General features: G+C 37.8%; 1 protein-coding gene across 2 annotated transcripts; it reads right to left on the reverse strand.

Annotated features, from left to right (window-relative positions):
- Positions 1-426: 426 nt before the first annotated feature.
- Positions 427-25,017, reverse strand: PM20D2 (peptidase M20 domain containing 2). Of its 2 annotated transcripts, none has more exons than XM_058566648.1 (7): positions 24,503-25,017; positions 22,228-22,376; positions 20,179-20,321; positions 18,753-18,826; positions 7,450-7,585; positions 6,284-6,391; positions 427-6,051 (listed from the first exon to the last, which is right to left on the reverse strand). In XM_058566648.1, exons 1-7 carry the CDS (start codon positions 24,956-24,958, stop codon positions 5,897-5,899), a joined length of 1,221 nt encoding a protein of 406 aa, XP_058422631.1. In that variant the 5' UTR covers positions 24,959-25,017; the 3' UTR covers positions 427-5,896. The 2 variants fall into 2 exon arrangements, with proteins under 2 accessions (XP_058422631.1, XP_058422630.1); XM_058566647.1 differs by having other exon boundaries at positions 18,753-18,907.
- Positions 25,018-25,603: the final 586 nt, after the last annotated feature.

Consider the following 25,603-nt stretch of genomic DNA (forward strand, 5'->3'; position numbering starts at 1 on the left):
AAAAAGGAACCGATTTGGACTTTATTTTGAAAGACAGTTTAAACAAACAAATGTGGACACTTGTAATTTTTCTCATATGAGGCACTTATTACTTTGCCATTGATAAGAATCTAAAAACCTGTTCTATTGCATTTGAGTTATTACATGGAATTACTTTGAAGTTGAAAAAAATTATTTTTTAAGAAAACTCAATACCATAATTATGTATCTAACTCTTACCGTGTACAATTTTCAGCTTGAGACTAGTAAGACATTTTTAAACAAAAGTAGTTAATTGTTCTTTTTAAAAAGAACATGATATTTATTGCTTAAGAGTATATCAGCATTGTAATACTGATGACTTCAGTGTATTTGGCTAATTGTGCTTTATCGGCATATATTTTCATATCTCCACACATATGTTGAAAAAAACCACAAGACAACTGCTATTAGATAAACATTTATTAACATTTTAGATTTTTTTCATACATTAATATGTACTAAAATATTACAAAAAACTACTATAATCTGATGGCAGTAGAGACTGACTGCTTACTTGAAAATATTAATTTCATACATATCAAAATGCACCATCCTCAACTATGTAATTGGATTGCAAAATGTCTGAAGTATGTACAAAAATAAAGTAGTTTATTATAACTTACAGCCTTATAAAGAGTTGCTAGCTAGCACAAAGATAACTGATTTATTTTACAATGAAAATTTACTTTGATAGTCTAAAGGCTGGTATTATGTAGGACATTTTCCAGAAGACTAACGAGATGCTTCAGGTAAAAAGTAAGAAATGTATAAAAAAACAACTATTAGAAAGGATTTTGAAAAGAGTATATTACAAAATTAGACAATCATTCTTTAAAAAAAGACTCTTCATATCAATTTCTTCTATTCAAACAGACTGGCGTGACTCAGGTATTTTAAAATATTTTAGAAACACTTCCTCACAAATTTCCAAGGCAGCAGCTTTCAGATATTCCCTCAACCCCAGTGTTGCTCCGATGAAGTACATCTTACAAGAACTTACCACCAACCACAAGCTTTTTTGGGCCTGGACCATGTCTTACTCTTCTTCTTACCCCCAGTGCTTAGAAGTAGGTACTCCTCAACAAATGTTCACTGACCTCAACTGTTGAAATTATAAGTTAAAATATCAATACAACAAATCAATAAATACACAGTCCTTTGGAGGATTGTGGGAAATCAAAACATTACCAGTTTATACAAGTATTTATAAATACATGAAAATGTTCTAGTTTATCCTAAATGCCCTAGGCCTTGTGAGTGCTATAGAAATAATTATAAGGGAAAAATTTCCTGAGTAGTTCATAAAATATGGATAGTTTTTAAAACTGAAAAGCAGTCTGAAAATTTTTAAGAGGGAAGCTAAGTATTAGCTATATTCAATCTTATTATATGGTATATAGCAAAACTTAGTAACTAACAGTACCACATAATTGTTTTATACAGGCCCCATTCAGGCCTGCTTTTAAAATTAAGTCACTACGGGGCCGGCCCTGTGGCATAGCGGTTAAGTGCGCGTGCTCCGCTGCTGGCGGCCCGGGTTCAGATCCCAGGCGCCAATGCACCGCTTGTCTAAGCCATGCTGTGGTGGCGTCCCATATAAAGTGGAGGAAGATGGGCATGGATGTTAGCCCAGGGCCAGTCTTCCTGAGCAAAAAAAGAGGAGGGTTGGTGTGGATGTTAGCTCAGGGCTGATCTTCCTCACACACACACACACAAAAATTAAGTCACTAAAAAGAAAACATTTTTAATCTGTAATAAAATTTAAATCAATAATTTTAATTACACCTTTTAAAGTCTATCAATTAACATAGATAGCCAAAAGCTGATATTGAGGGAAAGGCTTTCAGCTGGGTGTGAACAACGAAAGATAGTAAAAAAGGCATGTAATAAAAGCATTTTCCATGAAAACAAAGACACCTCAAGCAGGTCCATCTATACTTCTAGTTTAGGTCAGAAACTAATTCAATATTTTAAAAAATCACCTAATTTTAATTTTTACACTAAATCAGCTTGACCTTTTTTTTCAAATGAGTTGTGTACCTAAAGGAAATTAAACATATTGAAAAGATCCTGGCTTCAAAGAATATACAATCTAGTGGAGGAATAACATACAATCACTGAATCCAAGTGATAATAAAGTGTCATCGTTCAAACTAATTCTGGGAGAAAAACTCAGCTGCCCTCTTCCTCAAAAACAAGACACAGAGCCAGCCCTGATGGCCTAGGGGTTCAAGCCCAGTGGGCTCCGCTTCAGCGGCCCGGGTTCAGTTCCCAGGCACAGAACCACAGCATGGTCTGTCAGTAACCATGCTGCGGTGGCTCACATAGCAAAACTAGAAGGACTTACAACTAGAATATACAACTATGTACTGGGGCTTTGGGGAGGAAAAAAAAAAGAGAGGAAGACTGGCAACAGATGTGAGCTCAGGGCCAATCTTTCTCAACAAAAAAAAAAACCCCAAATAACACAAGATACAAAATTATAAATTTTAAAAAGTCCTAGTCATTTGTCAACCTCCTAAAAATAAATACTCACCTTTTAAGTATAAAGAGCTAAATATAACCCCTCTTTATCTAAAAGAGCCCTATAATAAAATAAAATAATAAATAAAAATAACAATAAAATAAAATAATAAAAGTGACCTGTTCAACCTATAATCCAGTTCTTCCCTGTTTATCTTCCAAAATCTTTGGAAATTTAATCCAATATGTGAGGACCAACCAACAATGGTAATTTAAGCTAAGTATAAATACGTATAAAAACTTAGCATGATTACTTAGGAAACATGCTGTTGAAGTATGAGGGTAAAGAAAGAACTCAGTTCCAAAAGGACAAACTATCACTACAAATGAAGCAGTCTCCTAAACTCAAATGGTATAATGAAAATTAGCTATAGTTGGTTCTTCTGGACATGAGAATTTGACTCCAGTATTTATTTCTGTATTTATTTACACTTTTTAGTGTAATATGGCTCAATTAATTTACTCGAATATAGAAAGTAAAAAGAGATTTTAAAAATCTGAATTTTTAGGGGCCAGCCCAGTGGCATAGTGGTTAAGTTTGCGTGCCCTGCTTTGGAGGCCCAGGGTTCACTGGTTCGGATCCTGGGCGGAGACCTACACACTGCTCATCAAGCGATGCTGTGGCAGGCAGCCCACATACAAAATAGAGGAAGATGGGCACAGATGTTAGCTCAGGAACAATCTTCCTCAAGCAAAAAGAGGAAGATTGGCAACAGATGTTAGCTCAGGGCCAATCTTCCTCACCAAAAAAAACCCCCTAAATTTTAAAAAATCTAATTATATTAAATAACTGTTGAAGTAAAATAATGTAAAATATCAAGGTAAGATCTGGAAAAAATATACTTCTAGATAGACTACAGAGCATCAGTTCTCAACCTCTTTTCTAAAATGATAAATCCATGACATAATCCAATGGGTAAACCAATATTTTGACCACATTTTGCAAAAACTGAAAGGGAAATATTAGAGAAACTCAGAAGTGATGCAAATCTTAGTGGCATATCAATATCAGTTCCTCCTACTGGGTTGAGGCAGACAGCGCTGGTGCAGATTACACTTATTCTCTGCACGCCAGCTGCAACTCCAGCCCCTGCACTCTCATGCAAGAATACGAACCAGAATGCAAGTGAATCAGTAACAACACAACGCTAACCTGAAATTGTCTATAGTTTGTTTTTTAAAAGTAAATTAATCACAAGCAAAATACAAATACTTTGTATGAGTAACAGCTAACTTGTGACACTTAGAGAAGACGGGAGAATATTAATGTGTTGGGATACCAGTTAACAACTGCTGTTCTAGAATTTTATCAAGGCTTTAGAAAATAAATTTCCTTTGAAGAATTTATATGAGGAATTTAAAACTTATAGTTGAGAAATTTATTAAATTGATAATTAGGAAACTAATTCCACGTATACAAACCAGAGGTCTCAGACATATCCACTTCTCAGTCTGAATCCTCTGCCGATCCCTCTCCTGTTTGTAAAATATTACCAACCATGACCATCCGAGATTATAAATAATCAGACAAAGGGTGTCATGAAGGATCAAGTTCTAAAAGCTGATATGAAGAGTCAGAAGACTGGCTTGCACGGGGACAGTCTTAAGGCAGCAGGGTAGCTGCATTCCAGAGTGACGTAAACGCTAAAAGAAAACAAACTTCTCAAGTGCCACAACTCCCAACAAGGACACACCGCTGATGCATCATAATGGTCAACACCAGAACAGTGCCATCTAAATCCCTTTCTCAAAGTTTTCAATCCAGAGGCTTGAAGTTTTATCCTACGAGATGTGATTACATGAAGCAAATCAAAGAGAAACAGGTTTATTTTACTGTTATATAGAACAGGGGCTGGCAAACTTTTTTTATCTGTGGCTAGATAGTAAATATTTTAGGTTTTGCAGGTCACATGACCTGGTCTGATTTATTTTTTTTTTCCCTACAAAGATCATATTTAGCTCACTAGCCATAAAATCAGGCTGCGTGCCAAACCAGGCTATAGTTTGCAGATCCCTGATACAGAAGAAAAGCAACGCTCAACTACTAACTCTTCTAAAAAAATACCCCTCTCGTTCTTTCGACTTTAAATAATTTCAGATAGAATAGGAATTAGAGGTTCAAAGGACTGTATGAATAAGCGATCTATCTAACTTTCCAAACAGGGAGCTGAAGGCTCAGAGAGCCCAAGTAACTTGCTTACAGCAGAGAGGCCAAACGCTCACTTTTCTCTCCTTCCCCTTCCATTTTTGGAATGCTTACACTGAAATTTGAGGACTTCCTTTAAAACAAAGTATATTGGAGCTTCACTATATTCACAGCTTAAAATATTTGTTTTATCAGATACTTTTTTCACATTCTTTTATCATGTTCAAGAAATTCACACTAAAATAAGAACCAGGAAAAACTTATAATGCTTTTTAATTAATATTGGGCTAGCATGGGGCTTAAGGAGGCTTAAAACTCTGTCCCCTAAACTCGGTAAACTACAACATTGTCCAGGGAGGATGGACAGGCTGGCTTCTGAGTAAAAGGCTGAATAGGGCTACTAGGTAGAGGGGACCAGTTATGTGACATTAAACATTCAAGATAAGTAGGCATTACTCCTCTCTCATTAAGTCCCTCTAGAGCACACTGGAGTATCAAGCAAATACCTTACAGCAAGAGTCTAATCCTATCCGTCTATAATTTTTCCTATTATAATAATATGGAATTAGGAATAGCACTTTAATGCCCCTTCCCAGAGTTAATTATATTAAAAAAGAACATTTTCATTTTCCTTCAAATGGTAAAACTAAAGCTTACTCTTTGTACCTGAGTTTTTAGCTGTTTCCCCAGCATTTTCTGATTACAAACCTACTTTTATTATCAATGAAGACATTCTCTAAACCAGAACAGATATAGTCAGATATTCAAAATGAACTTAAATTTGGAACTTGAATTTTAAACCTACTTTATAGAACAATTTTACCACCCTATACCAAAAAAATCTCTCATGTGTCAATTCTGAATAGAAAGTTTGAAATCTCTCGGATCTTTTAAAATACTTACAAAACATATGAATTTATAAAATATTATCACTGATAAACGATGTATCATCTGGGTTGTTTAAGAAATGCCATCACATACCAGCTCCTAAAAGATCACGATTCCATCAAATACAGACTTGTGAAAATTTTCATTTTAGATATGAGGTAATGTGTTTTCTCCACATCATGCCCTCACTTTTCAGGTAAGAGGAATTTGACTCCTCTAAGATTGCAAAACAAGCATGCCCTCCTTCTTCACTAAATAAGATTAAAGAAAAAAATCATCACTTCTTAATGATCCATTAGTGGCTCCTAAATCTTCTTTTTACTCTACTGAATTTAAGAACTCTTCTTCTTGAAGTTTCAATTTAAAGTCCTCTCTAATTCTTTCTAGCAATTCTGGTTTAAAGATAACATCCAGTGCAGTCATTGCCAGAGCTTTGGCCGTACGCAAAGTGTAGAACTGAGCTTCTTGTGATCCTATAAGGTAGAGAAAATAAAGATAACTCTATATTTATTATAAATTAATTTACTAGTTTTCAGCATAGCTCTCAATATCTAAATTGCCTCTCCAACTACCCACCACAATAGAGTATTTTCTGAGGTGATGTTAAGTAATGAAATAATAATACGCTAAACTAAAAGCTAGAAAGGCAGCCACTACTACAAGAAGAGAGCACATGCCAAAACATTCACTTCCAGTAACACTTACCTGCAGCTTCAGTATATTGTTCTGTATGATTCAAGGCATTAGATCCAATATAAAAATATGGATGAATCCCAGGAACCACAAAAGAAACATTTCCAAAATCAGTAGATCCTTGGAAAGGTAAGACAATCCATGAATTTCTAATTGCTAGTCCAATAGACACTAGACCATACTCATCTTACTCAATCTCTATGGCACCTGACATGATTTACTATTCCTTCCCTTCTGGAAATTCTCTACTCCTTTGGCTTCCATGACTCCACACTCTCCTGACTGTCCAGCTTTCTCTCTGACCACTCTGTATTTCTTTCTCTAGACTGCTTCCTTTGCCTGTCTCCTGTGCTGGTGATCCCAGGGTTTCATCTTTGGGTTTCTTCTCCCTCTGCGTACTTGCACAACCTCATCAACTCCTATGTTTTCAATTACCCTCCAGATATTGACAACTCCTAAATCTTCAACCCAGACATCTTTTGGAGGTTCCATATTCAACAGGCTACTGGACAGCTCCCCTTAGAAATCCTTCAAGCACCTCAAATTAACATACTAATAATTTACACCAACCCACCATACCCTAACCTGTTATTTCTCTTAATCTCTTTATCTCAACGAATGACATCAACAACCCATTTTTATCAAGTCCTTTCGAGTCTACTTCATTGACATCTATTACTATGTTACAAGATACATCTCTAACATGCAAATGTATTAGTAATAATGCTTTTGAAAGGAAAAAGTCTAAAATAACCCCCAATACACTTATAATTATTTAAATTCTAATAGTCGTTTGTTACTCCTCAGAAACTGAAAATGCCCCCATATAACTACTTAGTAACTAGCTTATTGATGACTTAGAATAAATTAAAAACCCATTTCCCCTTTAAGTAGCTTACTTAAAAAACAGAACTAAGCACATTTAAACATTAGAAATATTTAGAATATAAAGCAAAAAGTATGTCGCCTATTTCTAAAAACAACTCGGCTCATTTCACACCCTGCATTCACTGAAGAGTTCATTAGTTTCCTTCCTCTAACCACTACATTTGTGAAGAATATCGTTAAAAACATCAGCAATACCTCCCTACCTCCAAAGCTATTAAATAAAACCATTTAACCAAAGATGGTATTTCCCTTCTGCAAACAGCACACTATATATGAAAGGACTTAATTACCTGAAGGGCCTTTCAACATTGCATCTTCTGAAATGAATTCTATTCCCAGCTTTTTTCCATTTTCAACATAAGCTTTCCATAGGCTCTTATTGGGAAGAACATTGTAATAATCATGTGTTCCACCTTTAATTTCTACCTAATAAAAAATTATAAAACAAATTTTGAAATAAAAAACTCAAATTCACTATCTAATTTGAACAGATGCACTATCAAACCAGCAATGGTTCTCTAACAGAAAGAGGTTTAAGAGGGGGTACTTCCCCTTCTGGATAGAAACTCTTAAAAAAAAATCCGTATTTTCTATAATGAGAGTTCCCAGGACCCTATCTCCTTTATTTTATATATGCACTAACCACAGGACATCACCTAGCTCTACTAGTCAATGAGTCTCAACTTCAGTCACCTAAATAGGGTGTGGGGGGAGCTCAGGAATCTCCATTTTAACCAGCAACCCCAAGTAATTCTGACGCCAGTGGTCCAAAAACCACACACTGAGGAACACTGCTCCAGGCTGTAGCCTCTAAAAGAAAGAAATTAAGCTTTACTAATATTCCCCATATAGACTGACACTGATGCCACTGCCTGGTCTGAAAGGTATAAAGTACTCTGAGAGAAAGACTGACAATGCACAATGAGGAAGGGTTGACTATGCTCCTTATTTATTAATGTGTGTGAAGATACAGAAGAAATTTATATGTGTCCAGTTAAGAGGATTTACAAATTTAGTTTTGATTAAATCAAAATGAGCAATACTCCCACAAACTAAAGATAATACCAATAACATTAGCAAAAGCCAATTATAAAATGGCAGAGATGACATTTCTTCTGTTCTTAGCAACATCTAAGTCAGAAACAATGACAACCTAATCAGATATTACAAGTCAGCTAAAATATAAAAAATTATTAACAGCATCATGGCAGAGTGAGTTGTTCCCTTTGTCATTCCCCTCTAAGTTACAACCTGTCAGACATTCACTGACCAACAAAGGATTCCCTGCACAGCACACCAGAACACCCGAGAGATCCACACATCTATACATCTCAAGGTGGGGGGACTGGACCTCCAGGAGGAAATGGAACCATAAGAGCAGCCCCTTCCCCCACCCCAGGCAGCAGCGATCCAAAACTTAGATCCTCACACTGGCACACACCGGCAACCAGAGGCCGCAGGGGCAGATATGGCATTTACAGCTTAGCCCCTGCCCCGCACCCCCCCAGCAGCGGTGAGTGATACACACATACTGAGGCTTCAGGACCGACAGAGCGCAGCCAGTGACTCAGCGTCTCCCCCTCCGCCCTGGTAGTAGCGCTGGTCTTTCCAGAAGTATGGGTAGCATCTAAAACACGGATTTCCTGAGTGGGGGGCGGGCAAGGGGGGCGGAGTGCCCTTACCTGAGGTTTCCAAGCACACCAGCGTGTGCCAGCCATCAGAGGCTGCAGGACAAGCAATAACACTCTCGGCTTAGCCCTTGCCCCTCCCTCAGCAGTGACTGGTGGCACCTGTAACTTGAGGCTTCAGGAACCACAGCAGAACTTGTGACCCAGCCCCCAGTGATGGTTCCCCGACACCAGCTCTACCAGCAGTGGGGGCTGCATACAAGACCCTGGCCCCAAGCAGCAACAGTGACACATGTGAACCCGACACTCGTGACAGCGATGCTGCCAGCACTCCCAAATAACCCAGGAACAGCAGGATAGGTGGTGCCTAGGGCAGCACCACCCAAGCCTGTGGAGAGCCCATAGAGAGCCAGTGGGGGAACACAAGACACAGGCAACCCTGGAAGTGCTCGCAGCTTGGTGACTCCGGTGGCAATGCCTGAGACTGCAGCGACATCATAAGCAGCAAGCCATCAGCAACCTCAGAGGCACACACAGCACAAGGAGGGCACTGACATCATCTCTAGCAGAGGCAGTGGAGGCTGGGAAGTGCAGGCTCTCAAACACAACCAGAAGCAGCTGAGAACCCAAGTAACCAAAGCCTTACCCAAATAAGAAAGGTGGTTACTACTGCAAATGCACTGGGAGAGGATCTACTTATCAAGTACCATGAAGAACTACAGTAACACAGCAGAACAGAAAGAAAATGACCACTTTCTAGAAAGCAAACCTGAAATCACAGAAGATTACAATCTGACTGACAGAGAATTCAAAATAGCTGCCATGAAGAAACACAATGAGTTACACAAAAACTCAGAAAGACAGTTCAATGAGCTCAGGAATAAAATTAATGAATAGAAGGAGCACTTCACCAAAGAGACTGAAACTCTAAAAAACAAAACCAAACAGAAACTTTGGAAATGAAGAACACAATTAATGAGATAAAAAATATTTTCAAATACTCTGTCTGACCAGGCAAGGGAAACAATAGAAAAAATAAACAAATGGGGCTACATCAAACTAAAAAGCTTCTGCACAGCAAAGGAAACCATCAACAAAACAAAAAGACTACCTAACAACTGGGAGAAGATATTTGGAAACCATATATCTGATAAGGGGTTAATATCCAAAATATATAAAGAACTCACACATCTCAACAATAAAAAAACTGACAAGCCAATTAAAAAACGGGCAAAAGACCTGAACAGATGTTTTTCTAAAGAAGATATTACAGATGGCCAACAGGCAAATGAAAAGATGTTCAAAATCACTGATTATTAGGGAAATGCATATCAAAACTACAATGAGATATCACCTCATACCCGTCAGAATGTCTATTATTAAAAAGACAAGAAATAACAAGCATTGGACAGGATGTGGAGAAAAGAGAACTCTCCTACACTGGCTGGTGGGAGTGCAAACTGGCACAGCCACTATGGAAAATATTAGGGAGATTACTCAAAAAATTAAGAATAGAACTACCATATGATGCAGCGATTCCACTCCTGGGTATTTATCCAAAGAACATGAAAATACAACTGCATAAAGATATACGCACTCCTATGTTCACTGCAGCATTATTCACAATAGCCAAGACTTGGAAGCAACCTAGGTGCCCATCAAGATGAATGAGTAAAGAAGATGTGATATATATACACAACGGAATACTACTCAGCCATAAGAAACGGTGAAATCTTGCCATTTGTGACAACACGGATGGACCTTGAGGGTATTATGCTAAGTGAAACAAGTCAGAGGGAGAAAGTTGGATACCATATGATCTCACTCATAAACAGAAGATAAAAACAACGAACACACATATAGAGACAGAGGTTGGATTGGTGGCTACCAGAGGGGAAGAGGGGAGGGAGGAGGGCAAAGGGGTGATTTACATGACATAATCTACACAGAAATCAAAATATAATGATGTACAGCTGAAATTTATATAACATTATAAACCAATGTTACCTCAGTTTAAAAAAGAACCAAAAAAATAAATAAATAAAAGCAATGAAAATCGAGAAGACTATATGGAAAAGAGAATTAGTGAGCTCAAAGATAGAAATCTAAAAATGATTCAGGTGGAAGATGAGCGAGAACTAAAATTTTTAAAAAATGAAGAAATTCTATGAGAAACATCCACCTCAAATAGGAAAAGCAACATAAGAATAATAGGTATCCCAGAAGAAGAAGAGAGAGAGCAAGGAGCAGAGAGCTTATTCAAAGAAATAATAGCTGAGAACTTCCCACACCTAAGGAAGGAACTGGATATACAAATACATGAAGCTAATGAACTCCTAATTATCTCAAAGCAAAAAAGACCTTCTCCAAGGCATACTATATTAAAACTGTCAAAAGTCAATGACAAAGCACAATATTAAGGGCAGCCAGAGAGAAGAAAATAACTTACAAAGGGACCCCCATTAGGCTATCAGTGATTTCTCAGCAGGAACTCTATAGGTTAGGATAGAGTAGAATGATATATTCAAAATACCAAAAGACAAAAACTATCAACCAAGAACACTCTATCCAGCAAAGTTATCCTTCAGATATGAAGGAGAAATAAAAACTTTCCCAGACAAACAAAAGCTGAGGGAGTTCATCGCCACTACACGTACCTTACAAGAAATGTTGAAAGGAGACCCCTACCTGAAACAAAAAAGGCAAAGATATACAAAGCTCTGAGCAAGGAGATAAACAGACAAAATAAAATAACTGCAGCTCTCTATCAGAACAGGTTAGCAAACTCTTAATTTTAACACAAAGGCTAAAGGGAAAGAAAGCATCAAAAATAATTATAACCACTTCAATTTGGTGACAAACTCACAATACAAAAAAAGGATAATTTGTGACAACAAAAACATAGAATTGGAAGAGGAAAAAGACAAAACCTGCATGGCCTAATGGAGATAAGATGTTATCAGCAGAACAAGGAATATCTCATCTATGAGATCTTTTATACAAACCTCACGGTAACCACAAAGCAAAAAATTAGAGCAGAGCCTGGGCCCGCCCAGTGGCGTAGTGGTTAAGTTCATCTATTCCGCTTCGGCAGCCCGGGGTTCACCAGTTCGGATCCTGGGCACAGACCTACTCACCGCTCATCAAGCCATGCTGAGGTGGTGTCCCACACAGAAGAACCAGGAGGACCTACAGCTAGATTATACAACTATGTACTAGCGCTTTGGGGAAAAAGAAGAAAAAAAAAAAAAGAGGAAGATTGGCAACAGATGCTGGCTCAGGGCCAATCTTCCTCAAAAAAAAAAAAATATCCGAGCAGAGTCACAAATCATAGAGAGGAAACTCAGAAAAACATCACAGAAAACCACCATACTGAAATGGCAGACAGAAATACAAGAAAAAAGAAACAATGGAAATACAGAGCATCCAGAAAACAACAGATGAAATGGCAGTATTAAGCCCGCATATATCAATAATCATTCTAAATGTAAATGGATTGAATTCACCAATCAAAAGACACAGAGTGGATGGATGGGAATAAAAAACAAGACCCAACAATATGCTGCCTCCAGGAAACACATCTCAGTTCTAAAAACAAACACAAGCTCAGAGTGAAGGGATGGAAGATGATACTCCAAGCAAATAGCAAGCAAAAGAAAGGAGATGCTGCCATACTTAAACGTGAGACAAAATAGACTTCAAGTCAAAAAGATAACAAGAGGCAAAGATGGACATAATGATAAAAGGGGAATTCCACCAAGAAGACATGACACTTAACAATATATATGCACCTAACACAGGAGCACCAAAGTATATAAAGTAACTATTAACAGACCTAAAGGGAGAAATTGACAGCAACACAATAATAATGTAAACCTCAAGACCCCATTACATCAGTGGATAGATTATCCAGAAAGAAAGTCAACAAGGAAACAGCGGCCTTAAAGGAAACACCAGACCAAATGGATTTAATAGATATATATAGAACATTCCACCCAAAAGCAGCAGAATATATATACTTCTCAAGTGCACATGGAACATTCTCAAAGATAGACCATATGCTGGGAAACAAAAAAAGCTTCCATAAATTTAAGAAGATTGAAGGGCCGGCTCGGTGGCATAGCAGTTAAGTTCGTGCACTCTGCTTCAGCAGCCTGGGGTTTGTGGGTTCGGATCCTGGGCGCAGACCAATGCACCGCTTGTCAAGCCATGCTGTGGAGGCGTCCCATGTAAAGTAGCAGAAGATGGGCATGGATGTTAGCCCAGGGCCAATCTTCTTCAGCAAAAAGAGGAGGATTGGCAACGAATGTTAGCTCAGGGCTAATCTTCCTCACCGAAAAAAAAAAAAATTTAATAAACAAGTGGGACTTTATCAGATTAAAGAGCTTCTACAAGACAAACAAAACCAGAATCAAGATGAACAGACAACCCACCAGCTGGGAGAGAATATTTGCAAAACATACATCTGACAAGGGGTTGATCGCCATAATATATAAAGAACTCACACAACTGAACAACAAAAAAAAAACAACCGAATCAAAAAATGGGCAGAGGAAATGAACAGACACTTCTCCAAAGAAGATCTACAGATGGCCAATAGGCACATGAAAAGATGTTCAACATCATTAATCATCAGAGAAATGCAAATCAAAACAACACTAAGACATCACCTCACGCCCGTTAGAATGGCTATAATCACCAAGACCAAAAACAACAAATGCTGGAGAGGATGTGGAGAAATGGAAACCCTCATACACAGCTGGTGGGAATGCAAACTGGTGCAGCCTCTATGGAAAACGGTATGGAGATTCCTCAAAGAATTAAAACTAGAGAGGCTCTATGATCCAGCCATCCCATTACTGGGAATCTATCCAACAAACCTGAAATCAACAATCCAAAGAGGCTTATGCACCCCTATGTTCACTGCAGCATTATTCACCATAGCCAAGAAGTGGAAGCAACCTAAGTGTCCCTCGACTGACGACTGGATCAAGAAGATGTGGTATATATATACAATGGAATACTACTCAGCCATAAAAAAAGACAAAATCGTCCCATTTGCAACAACATGGATGGGCCTGGAGGGTATTATGTTAAGTGAAGTAAGCCAGAAGGAGAAAGACAAACACTGTATGATCTCACTCATATGTGGAATATAAACCAACACATGGACAGAGAAAACTGTACTGTGGTTACCAGGGGCTGTGGGGGTGTGGGGTGGGCACAAGGGGTGAAGGGAGATATATATATGGTGATGGACAAACAAAAATGTACAAGCCAAAATTTCACAACGTTAAAAACTATTAAAACATCAATAATAAATAAATAATAAATTGCTACTAAAAAAAAATTTAAGAAGATTGAAATCATAACAAGTATCTTTTGTGACCACAATGATATGAAACTAGAAATCAACTACAAGAAGAAAGCTGGAAAAGTCACAAATATGTGGAGACTAAACAACATACTACTGAACAACTATTGGATCAATGAAGAAATCAAAGGAGAAATCAAAAAATATCTGGAGACAAATGAAAATGAAAACATACCACACTAAAACTTATGGGATGCAGCAAAAGCAGTTCTAAGAGGGAAGTTTAGAGCAATACTGGCCTATCTAAGAAACAAGAAAAATCTCAAATAAACAATCTAAAACTATACCTAAAAGAACTAGAAAAACAAGAACAAAGCCCAAAGTCAGTAGAAGGAAGAAAATAAAAATCAGAGCATAAATAAATGAAATAGAGACTAAAAAAACAATAGAAAGGATCAATTGATCTAAGAGCTGGTTCTTTGAAAAGATAAACAAAATCGACAAACCCTTAGCCAGACTCACTAAGAAAAAAAGAGAAAGTTCAAATAAATTAAATCAGAAATGAAAGAGGAGAAATTACAATGGACACCACAGAAATACGAAGGATTATAAGAGAATACTATGAAAAGCTATACGCCAACAAATTGGATAACCTAGAAGAAATGGATAAATTCTTAGAATCATACAACCTCCCAAAACTGAATCAAGATGAAACACAGAATATAAACAGACTAATCACAAGTAGAGAGACTGAAACAGTAATCAAAAACCTCCCAAAAAACAAAAGTCCAGGACCAGAAGGCTTCTCTGGTGAATTCTACCAAACATTCAAAGATTTAATACCTATCCTTCTCAAACTCTTTCAAAAAACTGAAGAGGAAGGAATGCTTCCTAACCCATTTTACGAGGTCAACATTACCCTGATACCCCAACCAGACAAGGACAAAACAAAAAAGGAAAAGTACAGGTCAATATCATTGATGAATACAGATGCAAAAATTCTCAACAAAATACTAGTAAATTAAATACAACAATACATTAAAAGGATCATACATCATCATCAAGTGAGATTTATTCCAGGGATGCAGGGATAGCTCAACATCCACAAATCAATCAATGTGATACACCACATTAACAAAATGAGGAATAAAAACCACATGATCAGGGCCGGCCCAGTGGCGTAGTGGTTAAGTTCGCATGTTCCGCTTTGGTGGCCCAGGGTTCACAGGTTCAGATCCCAGGCATGGACCTACGCACCACTTGTCAAGCCATGCTGTGGAAGGCATCCCACAAAAAATAGAGACAGATGGGCACAGATGTTAGCTCAGAGCCAATATTCCTCAGCAAAAAGAGGAGGATTGGCAACAGATGTTAGCTCAGGGCTAATCTTCCTCACCAAAAAAAAAAAAAAAAAATCACATGATCATCTCAATAGACACAGAGAAAGCATTTGACAAGATCCAATATCCATTTATGATAAAAACGCTCAATAAAATGGGTATAGAAGGAAAGTACCTCAACACGATAAAGGCCATTTATGACAAACTCACAGCCAACATCATATTCAATGGTGAAAAAGTGAAAGCTGTTCCTCTAAGAAGAGTAACAAGACAAGGATGCCCAATCTTGCCACTCTTATTCAACATAGTATTGGAAGTCCTAGCCAGAACAATTAAGCAAGAAAAAGAAATAAAAGGGATCCAAATTGGAAAGGAAGAAGTAAAACTGTCACTATTCGCAGGTGACATGATTTTATACACAGAAAACCCTGAAGGATCCACCAAAACACTATTAGAAATAATTAACGAATACAGTAAAGTGGCAGGGTACAAAACCAACATACCAAAATCAGTTGCATTTCTGTATACTAAAAATAAGCTAGCAGAAAGAGAAATCAGGAATACAATCCCATTTACAATTGCAACAAAAAGAATAAAATACCTAGGAACAAATTTAACCAAGGAGATGAAAGACCTCTATACTGAAAACTATAAGACTTTATTGAAAAAAATCAAAGATGACATAAAGAAATAGAAAGATATTCTGTGCTCACGGATTGGAAAAATAAACAGTTAAAACATCCATATTACCTAAAGCAATCTATAGATTTAATGAAATCCCAATCAGAACCCCAATGACATTTTTCACAGAAATAGAACAAAGAATCCTAAAATTTACCTGGAACAAAAGATGCCGAATAGCCAAAGCAATCCTGAGAAAAAAGAACACAGCTGGAGGTATCACATTCCCTGAATTCAAAATATACTACAAAGCTATAGTATCAAAACAGCATGGTACTGGCACAAAAACAGACACACAAATCAATGGAACAGAATTGAGAGCCCAGAAATAAAACCACACATCTACAGACAGCTAATCTTCAACAAAGGAGCCAAGAACATACAATGGAGAAAGGAAAATCTCTTTAATAAATGGTGTTGGGGGGCTGGCCCAGTGGCGTAGTGGTCGGGTTCACACTCTGCTTCAGCGGCCCGGATTCACAGGTTTGGATCCCGGGCATGGTCCTGCACACCGCTCATCAAGCCATGCTGTGGTGGCGTCCTACATACAGAACGGAGGCGGATGGGCACAGATGTTAGTTCAGCGACAATCTTCCTCAGGCAAGAAGAGGAAGACTGGCAATAGATGTACACTCAGGGCCAATCTTCCTCACCCACAAAAGAAAAAGTACTGACACAGGGAAAACACTGAATACAGATTTATAAAATACATTAACTAATTAATTAAATAAACGGTGTTGGGAAAACTGAGTGGCCATGCTCAGTTTTTCAAAAAAATGAAACTAAATCATTATCTTATACTATACGCAAAAATTAACTCAAAATGGATTAAAGACTTGAATGTAAGACATGAAACCATAAAACTCCTAGAAGAAAACATAGGCAGTACACTCTTGACACTGTCCTAGCTGTATCTTTCTGAATATCATATCTCCTCAGGGAAAGGAAACAAAAGAAAAAATAAACAAATAAGACTACATCAAACTAAAAAGCTTCTGCAGAGCAAAGGAAACCATCAACGAAACAAAAAGACAACCCACCAACTGGGGGAAAATATTTGCAAATCATATATCCAATCAGGGGTTAATTTCCAAAATATATCAAGAACTCATACAACTCAATAACAAAAAAATGAACAGCTCGATCAAAATAACAGGTAGAGGATATGAACAGACATTTTTCCAAAGAAGATGTACAGATGGTCAACAGGCACATGAGAAGATGTTCAACAGTACTAATTATTAAAGAAATGCAAATCAAAACTACAATGAGATATCACCTCACACCTGTCAGAATGACTATTATTAAAAAGATAAATAACAAATGTTGGAGAGGATGTGGAGAAAAGAGAACCCTAGTACACTGCGGGTGGGAATGCAAACTGGAGCCACTATGGAAAACAGTATGGAGATTTCTAAAATAATAAAAAATAGAAATACCATAGGATCCAGCTATTCTACTTCTGTGTATTTATCCAAAGAACAGGAAAACACTAATTGGAAAAGATACATGCACCCCTATGTTCACTGCAGTCTCATTCACAATAGCCAAGATTTGGAAACAACCCAAGTGTCCGTCAACAGAAGAACGGATAAAGATGTGGTATATATATATAAAATAGAATACTACTCAGCCATAAAAAAGACAAAATCGTGCCATTTGCAAGGATGGACCTTGAGGGCATTATGCTAAGTGAAATAAGTCAGACAGAGAAAGACAAATACCATATGATTTCACTCCTATGTGGAAGATAAACAAATAAATACATAGATAAGGAGAACAGATTGGTGGTTACCAGATGGGAAGGAGATGAGGAGAGCGCAAAAGGGGTAAAGGTGCACATACGTATGGTGACAGATGCAAATGATTTTTTGGTGGTGAACACAATACAGTTTATACAGAAGCCAAAATATAATGACGTAAACCTAAATTTACATTATGTTATAAACCAATGTGACCTCAATAAAATAATAAAAAGTAAAAAAAATATATATTATTAAAAGACTATTTAAACTATAGATTTAAATCCAATAACAATGAACTTTATCCTAAGGGAATATTACACCTTGAGATATTAGCTAATGATAATAGTTCATGTATTTATTTTATAAATATTTGAAATATTTCTAATTATAAATAAATAAGGGACGAAGGTTTAATTTTTTACTCTTTGGACACCGGACAAATACTGTCTGAGAACCACTGCTACTGTGAGACACTGCTACTATCTGAATAAATCAGGTATCTCCACTCTAATGAGGGCAGAAAGGAAGGAAGGAATACATAGGAGGGCTGCACCCCAACTCTCACAAACATTGTCTCATTTAATTCTTACAAGAAACCTAAGATAGATTATATTATCACCTCCATTTTTCTATTATTATCTCCATTCTTCAAGAGAAAATGGAGGCCCAGAGATCCTAAATAACGTTTCCAGAAGTTACAGAATCAGTGAGCTAGAGAGGCACAGATCCAGAGCTTCTCTCTCTAACTGGACTACAGGCTCCCCCCAGGGCAAGATCACCAAACGAAAAAGAGGCAAGTTAGGTTCTAATCTACCCAATAGAAACCACCCCAGCCCACACATATACCTCTGATTACAGCTCAGATTAACTCTTAAACATTCTTACTGTGCACCCGGTAGCCAAAGCTGCAGCTCTGAAGCAATCTTCTGCCTTTTTGGTCAAAATTGGAAGTTCTTTCACTGAGGGTGCACGGAAGTAATAGATTAATTCAGAATAAGAGGGAATGATATTGGGTTTTACACCACCATTTTTTATTATACCTATAAAAAGAACCAAATTACTGGAATTGAGTGTGGAGCTTGGAGACCATTTCTTTAAGCTTAAATACACCCATAAAGTTTTTCAGCCAATCTATACATAAAGAAAAATAACTTAAACTTATTAGCTTCACAGATATACCAATCAAAGATTCTGATGTGTCGTACAACAGAAGTTTCTATACATAGAGTGATATTTTCTGGCCAATAGAAAAAAAAAATAATTGTCTATACATATACTTTATTATACTGTATTCTAAGGAATTTACATAATATTCAGAAATTATGATTCCTCACTATAAAGAAACTGTTAGAAATTTTTATAACTCTCTTGAGCCTTCCGGAAAAGACTTTTATTTCAGTAGGCTTTATTACAGTTATACATTTTGATAAACTTTTGACACAAGCAAAGAAAAAAAACAATGATATGAGGTTCTATAATTATCCTCATACCTCAAGAATCCCATGAATATTTTAAATGACATTTGGCTCTGGGAAAACAATTTTCATGCCAACAAGAAACTAATGCAGGTCAAAGATCATTAAGTACTATAAACTGTCAAAACAGATGCATTTACTTGGAATTACACTGAGAAGGAAGATTTATCCACGCAAAGTAATAACTAAAATAGGTAAGCAAAACCTAACTTTTTAATATGACCTGCCTTAAAAAAATATTATTTTTACATATTCTTGTTTATTCTTTTTAAAGAAACTGAAGTAGGAAATTGGTAAAAGTGCAATTACAAATTAATTTCAGGCTATAGGAAAACTAGGTAAAGAATAAATACTAAAGAATAATAATTTCCCAAATCATAAAAAAATAAACTAAAAAAATTAATTTGTACCTTCAAGACAATATTTTATTATTGTATTTATATTAGGGTGATAGACATAATTTAAAAAGATTTTTTTTAAATTGAGGAAATGACAAAATTTTGTTATCATTAAGAGACAGTGAGTGCAAGTGGAAAATCAAGTTCCAACTTTCAAATACCCACAGAAAGAACACAGGTCTTTATATAAAACAATTATCTCTAATACTCAAAATGAGCATCCCATTTATGTATAAATAATCTTAACTGTCTTTTTACCCACATATAGACAAACATCCTAGCATCCTATCACATGAATTTCTGAAAATGTTTAAAATGCTTCAAATATTCATATGAGGTACATAAAATGTTTCCAGATTTTTTTAAATCAAATATTAAATAATTATATCACACTGAAATATATTAAGCACCATTATACAAAGTATTTGACATTCCTACCATGAACTCTCCAGGTTGGTTTCATTTGCTGTCTTAACACAGACAGATTGTTGTAGGCGAGAACAGCAGCATCTAACGCATTTACTCCTTCCCAGGGATAAGCAGCAGCATGAGCTGCTTTTCCATAGTATTTCACAGTCACACTAGAAAATAAAACATCATTTGGAATTACTTTTTTCAACATCACTAAAGTAAGAAAATCCAAGTAGTTAGAAGTACAACTATTATTCAAAATTAATGCACACTGCTGGAATTTTTATTTGCAAATCATTTACACCAATAACATAGCAATTTATGTACCTTATGGTTTATTACTACGTAATACAGCGACTGACACGAAGGCATTCCAAAAAAAAAGAGAGGGAAAGAGAGCTTTGCTCTATCGACCTCCTGTACAAATTAAATCTGTACACAATTCAACGCAAACAAACAGGCAATACTGTATTAGGTCCTGGAATTACAAAAAAGATGGCTCCTGTCTCCTTCTATACTGCATTGTGGAAGTTCTGTATCAAAGGTCTGCAAAAACTCAGATAACTCTCTGTCTTAAGGGTGGAGGAAGGTCAAGGAAAGATAGAAAGGAGGTGACATTTAAGACAGGTTAAGACAACCTCTGAAAATCAGATTATACTCACAATATTGTAAGATACTCTAGCATTAAGTCAGTTGTTCCTCACCAATATTTTGATACAAAATCCCTGTATCACTAACACCTTAAAATTTTATAAATGATTGTTATTTCACATCCAAATAGTTCTCATACTAGTCTAACTACTCAGATACAATGACAAACAACAAAGTTTAGAGAAAGAACTGCATATTAAATAGTTATTTATAAAGACAACTGGCTTAGCTAACACTTTTTAAGCCTGATTAATAGAACCCATATTTAAACTATTAAAAAGCCACTCTAGACTTATTTTTTTAAATGGGTGAGATTCAGGAGTCCTTGGAATGCTCCTGATATTTCTTGACTGATTCCAAACATTCTGTTAGCAAAATAAAGACAAGTAAAAGCATCCAAATACATTTTAAGATTTTAGGATACTTGTTATTTCCTTGACATATATATCTTATCACCATCACTCTGAAACTGGAATTTTAACAAAACTAGTGATAAATATTATAAAATGGAAAAGGAGTTCTTTATGAAAATGGCTCTAGCACCATTTCTTCTAGGGCTCAAATCTATGTACAGTTAAAGCACGATAAATAGGAAAAGAAATGTTAATGGTTGTTTCATATTAGCACTACTATTTTGGGCTTAAAAAGCGTATTTTAAACAAACTGATATGGAATGATGTTCAAGACATACAGTTTAATTTTAAAAAGCGAGAGCCAGGCCAACAATATATTTAGCAGAATACTTCAGAGGGGGAGATGCTCCTTTAAAATTTAATTTATACATGTACATACTTAGTCTGTAAATATACCGAAGAAGTCCTAGAAGGACATATAGCTCTAGAGAAGGGACCGCATGTGGGAAAGGGGGTTGACAGGCCCACAGTGCTTTATCTCATTGTTAGAGATTTCTATGATTAACAGATCAGTAATTTTCTTAAAATTTCATATTTGTTCTTGTTCTCTTTTCTATCTTAAAAGATGGCCAGTGAAAAATCTAAGAAGCCAGACACTAAGGAAAGGCCTAAGGTCAGCTGGGCTAACTTTTAGGATCAAGGCCAAGAAGCCTAACCCTAAGCCCTAGAAGGATAACGGGCTGGGAAGCCTGCCTGCAGCAGGGATTTCTAATCTCCAAGGTTTTCCGGAGGTGTACTAGTATATGCCACTCCTAAAACCAAAGTTGAAAGATTCTTAATAGATTTTAAAGACCTTTAAATCTTAAAGTCCAATTATGAACACCATATAAAATCTCAATTAGAAGAGGTTTACCAAATGTCATCCAATGGAAATCAAGTAAGACATTACAACATTATCTTTCAATTTATTTTTTAAACGTATAAATATGGACTTTTAGTCTTCAGTTAATACATAAAAGTATTCTAATAGTCTGTTTTCCACCAAGAAGTTTATTTCAACTTGATTACTTACTCATGTTCAGCCACATCAGGTAGGTAAGCAGCATTCTCTTGGGATGGATGGGCCATAAAAACAACATCAAGATTTTTAAAAGCCCCTGCTTCAATTAAATCAATTTTGCCACCACCATCTTCTTCTGCAGGGGTTCCCAGGACAATTACCTAGAAGGAAATATCTGTGTCAGAGCAAAACAACAATAAAAAATCCTAGTAGGAAAATATCAGACAGGTTCCCTTGCATATGTATTCACAATCTACATTAAAGTCCTTAAACTACGGAGAGAGGTTTTGTTCTCTGACATTTAAATAATGCGGTGGGCATAAATCTATGGTGCTAAATTAATCACAAATTTTAATTTACATTATTACACCAATTTGCTGCAAAGCATGTACTAAAGCTACTACAGGAAACGTTTCCTAATATTATAACTCAATTTTAAATAATAGCAAAAATGAAAAAAAAAATACTATATACTAAGTTCCTCATAATTCTTTAGGACTTATTTCTTAAAGCTTCTTCTTGACTAACTTTTTTAGTCTATGTATATAATTATTCATAAGCACTTGATTGGTAAGGAACTTTCCAGTTATTTATTAGTTATCCTCACAACAACCCTGTGAGGTAGGTGAGTGATCTGTATCATCATTTTAGGGAGGGTGGTTCTGAGGCACAGAGTGAAGGGTCTTGCCCCAGGTCACAGAGCAAATCTTCACACAGAGCTGGGATGAGATGTCCTGACCTTCAGGCCTGAACTCTGATTCCTTACTGAGCTACCTCATTAAAAGGTCTTAACTTATTAATCCTTTATGAAGAGCATAAAATAAATATTAATACGATGGATAGAAATGGCCAACTATTACACAAACTTACTAATTCGATTCCACCAGTTCAACCAGGCAGATTTATTGGTCACCAAACACCTAATTAAACAAAAGAGAACTTTACAGAATAAACATTTCACTTTGATATTTAAGCTTAACTTCTTCAAACAATTTTTAAAAGCAAAGAAAAATTATCTATAAACAACTGATATACTTGCAAGATCATGTTCAAGAACACAACGAAACAAGTTGGAAAAAGGCTTGGCTTGCAAAGGGAATCAACATAAGGTCCATATTCAGACAGGACAGATAATCTTGCTAAAACTGAGCATTACCATTCGAAATTAGAAGTGTGTACATTTTCCAAAGTCTAGCTTTCTTTGGAAGTTATAAAGCACCCAAACTCCTAAATTAAGCTGCTTTTTAATCTTAACCCTTGACTCGTTAAATGTGATGACTTCTGAAGTTAAATCTTGCTAACTTCTCTGAAACTGTCATAAACCTGGTTAAAGTTCAATCTCTCAGTGTTTCATGCAATGGCAAAGGTCGCCCCCACCCTCGGGCCCCCAAACAAAACAAAAACCTAACCGGATGCAAAAACAAGCCCCCAGAGGCAGAAAACAGAAGGCAGCTGAAGAGAAAAAGTCACAAAAGATGGAACTGTTAGGATAAATGAGCAAGGTTACCAACAATGGAAAAAATGGGATAAAAAATATTAAAATAAAACATTAGTCTTCCCCTTAACCTGAAGGGTGATGACTGAATCTTAGCTCACAGAACGAAGAACATACCATCTGGAAAAACAGAGTAATACAAGATTAAACTTGCCCTACGACAAACATAAACGACATTTCCCCGTTTAAAGAATCGAGATATTTCTTAAAATCATTAAATAAACATTAAGACTTAAGGATCAATTCATCCGTGTAGTAAATGTTCACTCCCTTCCCCTTATTTGTATACTTGTAGAGGTTTGGTAGTTCTAATGACTGAAAAATTCCTATCCAAGTACCAATGATTCGAATCACAAAAGCTCCTATGACTGCCACACACACACGCACAAAAAGATTTTTTGAAGTCTCAAAAGAAAGGCTGTGTATTTCCCAACAATAACTACTTTCTCCAGAGACTGCACACCCTTATCAGCAAATTGCAGTGGCCCCTGTTACCAAAAACAAGCCGTAACAAAAACCAGGCTTGGTACTAAATTCTCTCCTAAGGGAGAGTCCGCCCAATTGTTTACAACTACAGAAGAGGAAACAAAAACGGAAATCTGCAAAACGTCGCTAGGTCGGCAACTCGTGAACTGCTGACTTTTCTCCAGAGATTCTGCCTTCTGGGAAAGGCGAGGGCCAGACGATGAGCGCCGTCCCCGACACCTGCCCCGGGGCGCCCCGGTCCTGCCATTCCAGGATCGGTGCCGGCCTGGGCAGGAGACAGAGTCCCACGCCCGGGCCCCACCTCACCTTCACCGGCGGAGGCGGCCCGCGGAGGCCCTCCAGGGCCCCCTTCAGGCCCAGCGCGGCCGCCGCCCCGACCTCGGCGATCAGATTGTGGCCGCAGGCGTGCCCGATGCCGGGCAGCGCGTCGTACTCGCAGAGGAAGCCCAGGTGCAGCGGGCGCGGCGCCGCCCGGGGCCCCGGCGGCTCCCACTCGGCGCGGAAGGCCGTGGCCAGCTGGTAGTGCGGCTGCACCGCCCACGAGGCGGCCGGGGGCTCGCGCTCGAAGAAGCGCGTCAGCACGCGGTGGGCATGGTGCTCCTCGTAGGCCAGCTCGGGCTCGCTCCAGATGGCGCGGCTCAGGGCCCCCAGGCGCTCGGCCGCCTCGTCGATGCGCTCCGCGGCGCGCAGCTTCAGCAGCTCCAGCTCGGAGACAACAGCGCAGACGCCGCCCTCCACAGGCCGCTCCTCTCCGGGCCTCATCGCGCTCACAACCGGTGCCCGGTCACCTCGCCTGCCGGCTTTGTCGCGCCCTCCTAGCGACCCACTGCGCCTGCGCAAGCGCCCGGCGCCCCCGAGAGCCGGAGCGGCGCGCGCAGGCCTGCTCCGCAGCCCGCGCGAGACCCGCCCCCGAGCGCGGGGCCCCGCCTCCAGCCCCGTCTGCAGCCAGCAGGTGCTCCACTTGGGGGAGGGGGCACAGAGCGCTGGGGGGAACCCTGGGTTTAGAGACTCGTAGTCGCTCTTCCTTCTCTTTAGCTGTCCTGACAATGGAATTATGCTCTCAAGTCATTATTACTGTTCCGTGTTGCGTATTTCCCACAGTAACAGAATGAGAACGGTTTTATTGGTTGATAGGCATCAGAGACAGACCAAGTGGCACATAGTTCTCTGAAAAACGCTGCTTTCTTTATTCTAGTAATACTAATAAGTTATACAAGGTTTTTAGTTCACAAAACTGGATGTCTATATAAACGTTGTACAAAGAACACTGGTCTATAAACTCTATATATTTAAATTTTCGGTGCTGCCCTCGCTTTCTTCTCCTCGAGGTTGCTGTGTTATCTAAAAGCTGCAACTACTCTATACGGTGTTCTCATTAGAATCAAAACTTACCAGTGTCTGTAACAG

Source organism: Diceros bicornis, chromosome 23 (assembly GCF_020826845.1).
Source record: "Diceros bicornis minor isolate mBicDic1 chromosome 23, mDicBic1.mat.cur, whole genome shotgun sequence".
Lineage (NCBI taxonomy): Eukaryota > Metazoa > Chordata > Mammalia > Perissodactyla > Rhinocerotidae > Diceros > Diceros bicornis.

Coding starts and splice junctions, on each gene's coding strand:
- PM20D2 (XM_058566647.1), bottom strand. CDS start 24,958: ATGAGGCCCGGAGAGGAGCGGCCTGTGGAGGGCGGCGTCTGCGCTGTT. Junction 18,908..20,178: donor ACCAACCTGGAGAGTTCATG/GTAGGAATGTCA, acceptor TTCTTTTTATAG/GTATAATAAAAAATGGTGGT. Junction 7,586..18,752: donor CTTTGGCTACCGGGTGCACA/GTAAGAATGTTT, acceptor ATTTTTTATTAG/GTAGAAATTAAAGGTGGAAC.